The sequence below is a fragment of the Uloborus diversus genome, chromosome 6 (assembly GCF_026930045.1).
Source record: "Uloborus diversus isolate 005 chromosome 6, Udiv.v.3.1, whole genome shotgun sequence".
Lineage (NCBI taxonomy): Eukaryota > Metazoa > Arthropoda > Arachnida > Araneae > Uloboridae > Uloborus > Uloborus diversus.
In genome coordinates, this window is record NC_072736.1 from 9,869,134 (window position 1) to 9,875,207 (window position 6,074).

Below are 6,074 nucleotides of genomic sequence, written 5' to 3' on the forward strand. Positions count from 1 at the left end.
TGGACGAATGTCCACCGCTTAAATACAGCTTCGATGACGTTCCACACAATTTACATATTCTTGGTTGCAAGTTCGATGAAATTCACTAAGAAAACTCAAATATTCTTGGCAACACTTAATTTCGTTGAAACAGTTACATTGACGGACAAGATTTTTTTTTTCACTGAGATTTTAACTGAACCGTCAATCAAGCACCGTGCGGTTTGTTTACATTTTTTACTACGCATGCAGGAAAGAACTAAAGTTTTGAGACTGTATTTAATTAGTGCGGCGTCAAGATATGGAGAGTCCCCTCACATAAAAATAGGTAAGTATTATTAATATCATTTCCCCAGTACCGGAAAGTCAGGAAAACAAATAAAAAATATCAAATATTTTGACAGAAAGCCCTAAAATTATTTTTTTACACAACATAATAATTGCAATTTGCACTTCCAGGATCATTTCAGACCATGCGGTGGAATCTCGCTATCCTTTTCTGGATGAAGAAGTTGTTTCATTCTTAAATAGTCTCCCTGTTTGGTTGAAAGTAAGAAAATATTGTTGCATTTGCTACGTTTAGCTCTTCAGTTCCTTCTCATGCTTATATGTTTTGTGCAATTTCAGGCAAATCTGAACTTTCCAAGGGGAGTTGGAGAGAAATTACTTCTGAGACTTTTAGCTGCTAAATTAGGTTTATTAGATGCTGCCACACTCCCAAAAAGAGCAATACAGTTTGGCTCTCGTATTGCACGCATGGAAAATTCTAAGGAAAAAGGATCAGATTTTTGCCAACGATTGAAAGTTTTATGACATTGTTTTATATTCTGTGTATAAATGATACTAATTAAATATGGTTTTCATTGAAATAATGTAACAATGTATTATATTCCATTCCTTAAATTTACTCAAGGAAACTTTCAATAAATTTGCCAAACTCTGATGTTTCATACCAAATGAAATACTATTTAGTTACACTTTTTACATTTTTAACAGTGGAAATGTTCATAATTTTAAAATTATTTATTTTTAACTTCATAAATGATTGTGTAGTGAGATTTAGATGATCGCAAATACTTAACTTAATTGTTATACCTCATGTTATTTATCACTTGGGCTTTCGCGTTAACCCGTTCGAGACGGCAGTTCGCAGAAGATAGCGTTCCCTCAGGACGGCAACTGTTACACGCGGACTGTGCGCACAGGCCGGGGCAATTTCTCCCATTAAGCCTAATACACTATTTCGTAAAGTACGCATACATAATAATGGATAAAATGTATACTTTAAGCAGAAATGAAACCATTTTTAATGTATGATAAAATATATCAAAATTTCAATCATAACAAAAAATTGGATGAAAATAATTGATATTTAGCAATAAAAATGCAAAATATATTGTTTTTTACAATAACTAATAGTACCAAAATTAAACAATATATTTTCTACAAAACAGGAAAAATATTTGCGCTTAATATTGTGAAATACTTGAAGAATATTGCAACAATAAATATTTTAAAGCCTCATGAAAAATTTCAAAGCACAGATAAATGCGCATTGAGCATTTTACACTCATACGTAGTGTTTTGTCTTTTATTCTGCTTTGAGCAAATTACACATCTCCGTTTAAGTTCTTTGCCTTCTTTTTCATCTTATGATTTTCGAAAGTAATTACTGTATGAAGAACTCCAACAAAAATAATTTATAGTTGTTTCAATGTGACCCAAAAGATTCATACATGCATCAGTCATAAATTAAGATATTTCCTCCTCGGAAAGATAAGGTGTTCACCATGGCTACCAAATGAACATAAAAGTAAAACCCCTTGCTAGAATATCTACAATCCAATCCCATTATAAATGGAACCAAAAGTAGAAAGAGCCACTTCAAAATGAGTATACGTTTCCCTTCTCACTTGCGAGCACATGTTTATATTTTCTTTCACAAAATCCAACAAATCACAGACACTTGACAGACCCCATTCTGACGCCAGACAGAGAAATACTAATGCAGGAGAGCAATCATTTGAACAAAACATGGATAAGTAACGCCAAAATTAATTCTCTTCATAGTGACAAGGCTTTTTCTGTTGCTCTTAAAAACAAATTAATTATCCAACCGGGGGAAACTGCCATTGCTAATTTTTCGTTATCTGACATACCGGTCAAATCATCTGAAATTTATTTTATTCCTACTGTTAATGACATAACTTGTGAAATTCATCCCGCTGTGCACTTAGTCGAGAAACATAATTTCTCCTCTATTATCAGAAATATTGGTAATAATCCTCTTCATTTAAATAAAGGTATGGTAATGGGTCATGTCACTGAACAGTTTGAGATTTTGAATGATTCTTTGAATGAAACTACATGCTCAAGCAATCAATCCCAATTTTGTCACCAAATTATTGCATCAGATGAAGTATTAAAAATCAGGAAAGAGGAACTTAGTCCTTCAGATTTTAAATTGAATCACTTAAATACTTCACAACAAGATATTTTATTAAACATTTTGATGAAAAATTTTTCTGTGTTTAGTAAATCTGTCAAAGCCTTAGGGTGTTCTGACATTGTCACTCCTTCAGTCATTTTGCGTAACAATAATCCAATTAAGGCCTTACCTTTTGAAATTCCTCAGGCGTTAAAAGGACAGGTTCAGGAAGAATTAGATGCATTAATTGAGGCAGGAATCATTTCTAGAAATGTGAGCCACTATGCGAGTCCGATGATAATGGTACGTAAGAAATCTGGGCCTAATGAACCACCTAAGTACCGTATGGCATTAGATTTAAGATTATTAAACTCCGTCATCGAAAGTTCCACATACCCACTTCCCAAAATTTCTACGTTAATCAATGCCGTCTCATCCTATAAGTACTATACCGTTTTAGATCTCATTCGGCCTATTGGCAAATTCTCCTTCCCAATCATCTCCAAGATATTGTGACTTTCTCGACCGAATTTGGCTCTTTTGCTCATAACCGTTTGCCCTTTGGCCTTAAGGTAAGTAGCAACATTTTCCAATCTGCCGTGGATCAGTTAATTGATGAATTAAAATTGCTAGGAATTCACGGAATTCATGCATTTCAAGATGACTTTTTGGTTTGTGCCGAAAACTTTGACCAGATGGTATCTAAGCTCGAGGCTGTCTTTTCTGTTCTTTCCAAACATAATCTAACTTTATCGCCATCTAAATGTGTTTTTTTCCAGACCGAAATTGATTATTTGGGATTTCACATATCACACAACTGTATTCAACCTATTACTTCTAATATTGCCAAAATTACCAAATTTGCCCCACCTCGCACTGTGCGACAGGTCAAGAAATTCTTGGGGTTATGTGGATTTTATAGGCATTTAATTCACAAGTATGCTGAACGCACCCATGCTTTGACACAATTAACCGCAAAAAATAAACCTTTTGAATGGAATGACGTTCACCGAAAAGCTTTTGATGATCTCCAGTCTACCTTTTTTAAGCAGCCTTTTGTGATTCTTCCAAATTGGAATGATGATTTCTATTTAAATACAGATGCTTCACTTCAGGGAATTGCTGCTGTATTGATGCAAAAGAGAGATGGTATTCTGAAACCTGTGTCTTATTTTAGTAAAGCTTTGTCAAAGTCTGAACGTAATTATCCTCCAATTAAACTTGAGTTGTATGCTATATATAAGGGAATGACAGCATTCAAGACATACCTCTTTAATAGAAGATTTATTCTAATGTCTGACAGTAAGCCCTTAGAGCGTTACAGCAATGTAACCTCGCCAGCCGATGTTGTTACTCGTTGGTTGTTAGAAATTGGTCAATATTCCTATACTTTTTCATATATCCCTGGCCCTCAGAATATTTTAGCGGATTTCTGTTCTCGGAGCCCTGACCCCAATTTACATGAATCTGCTCTTCAACCCAATGCGGATAAGGAGTTGATCCTTCCCTTTACCGATATTTCCACCTCGGACAATATGCTGTGTGATATACCCTCTAATACTCCTTGTGTCGAATCCACTAATGTGGTTAATTATTTAAGACCGCACCCTACTTCCCTATGTGAACCTCAGTCAGGTCATAATTTAAGCTCTCATTCATTTGTGTGTGCCCAAACTGATGCACATAATGAAATATCTATTAAAACCTTTTTACGTGAGCAACTTAATGATCCGTACCTTAAAGAAGCTGTTTCCTTTTTGCAAAAGCCTAATCTGCATCATGCTCACAAGCTTAAGGATTTTTTCATTTGTCCAACTACAAACCTATTAATGCATGTTCGCAACAAAACTTGTTTACCTACTATTGTTGTTCCCGACACATTGAAAGCTAAAGTTTTGCAGATTTGTCACATTTCTCACACCGGAATAAAGAAAACGTATGAGGTAGTTGTTAGTAAATATTTTTGGTTAGGAATGTATCGGGATGTGTCGAATTTTGTTTTATCATGTGATTTTTGTATTCGACTGAAGCCCTATTCCATTAAACCCGCCCCATTGCAAAATATTTGGATTCCGAGGAGACCTGGTGAGTTCTGTTAAATCGACCTGGTAGGTCCAATTCGCCAATATGGATATATTTTGACGGTTACTGATCATTTTTCTCGTCACGTTGTCCTTTATCCTTGTAAAGATATTACTGCTAACACAATAGTTAAGCACATGTTGAATTACATTTCTCTATATGGTAGAATGTCATATCTTCTGTCAGATTTAGGCCGTCAGTTTGACAGTGATGTATTTCACTCTCTGAACAAGGCCTTAGGTGTTACAATTCAGCATTCTTCTCGTGCTCATCCCCAGTCCAATTCGATTTCTGAGAGAATTAATAGTCAAATCAAGTCTAGTTTACTGTCTTTACTTGAGCAAAATGTGTCTTTAGAGGTTGCTGTTATGGTTCACATGTCTATATATAATGGGACAACTCATTCATCTACTGGTTTCACTCCTAACATGTTGCACTTGGGAAGGGAACTATCCTTGTTTTTTGACACTTTTGATAATGACGTGCAACCTCGATTTCTTAACACCTCACATTATATACAAAATGTTCTGCAGGATCTTCGCCTAATCTATGAGGAGGCGTACTCTTCTTTACAACTCAAACAGATCAATCAAAACAATAGGCAATTGCCTGCTTCTCACAGTCTAAATTTTAAACAAAATGATATTGTATACATGAAGTCGGCTGACACTTTTAAACCTAGATTTGATGGTCCCTATACTGTAGTAAGCAAAGTAGGGGATGTAAATTGTAAAATTAAACTCTTAGGCGATGACTCTGCGCAACCTTTTGTAATTCATGTCAATCGTTTACGTTTAGCCCCACCTCGCAAAAGCAATTTAATGTCTGTTAACACAGATAACAATGTGTCCCACCAACCTCAGCATGCCAGTCAACAAACCCGTTACTTTCTCCGTAGTCGTAAGTAATTTAGTCATAGGGCGTGCCACTTGCTGTTATGTACGGGCAATCGTGCTGGTCGTGATTGTAATTCCGGAATCCGTATCATTTTGCTTGTGACTATCTCTATGTCTTTTATGAACGTAATTTTTTTTCTCCCCTATGTTTGTTTTCATTGAGGGGCACAGTGATGAGAATTTATTGTTAATACACGGCAAGTCGATCTCATTTTTTCTATTTTTGGAAATGTATTTTTATGTGTTTTTTTTTTTATTTTTATGTATGACAGGACGCTGTCATATTTTTTGCTGTTGGTACCAACATATGTATGTCAACATGTGCATAACAATTTTTCCTCCACAAAATAATGTCAATCTCTCGATTATGTTCTAATATCTACAACCGGTTTTCCTTATTATGTCTTACTCTTCATGCTTATGAATTTGTCCGTCTCAATCTTAGTGTGTCTTCAACATTCAATTTTTTTTTTCAAATACAAATTTAGTACTGAGTGTGCTCCTGGTAATTTGGTGCACTACGCTGTTGAACTCTTTAATTATATGAACTGTTTACAAAAAACATTTCTACCGGAAATTTTTTACTTATGTTACCCTAATGTGTAACACTTGACGTAGATAGTCAAGATAATGATTCTAATGTTTTTTTTGCATTAATGTGTTTCTGTATAATTTAATGCATATTGTGA

The 6,074-nt window shown here is 34.9% G+C and overlaps 1 protein-coding gene across 1 annotated transcript in view; it reads left to right on the plus strand.

Annotated features, from left to right (window-relative positions):
- Positions 1-922, plus strand: part of LOC129223893 (asparagine synthetase domain-containing protein 1-like) — a 46,836-nt gene extending 45,914 nt beyond the window's left edge. Inside the window, exons 11-12 of the mRNA XM_054858267.1 lie at positions 439-529; positions 607-922. Coding sequence (XP_054714242.1) covers positions 439-529; positions 607-792 — 277 coding nt within the window. The 3' untranslated portion in view covers positions 793-922. The remainder of the gene's footprint in view (positions 1-438; positions 530-606) is intronic.
- Positions 923-6,074: the final 5,152 nt, after the last annotated feature.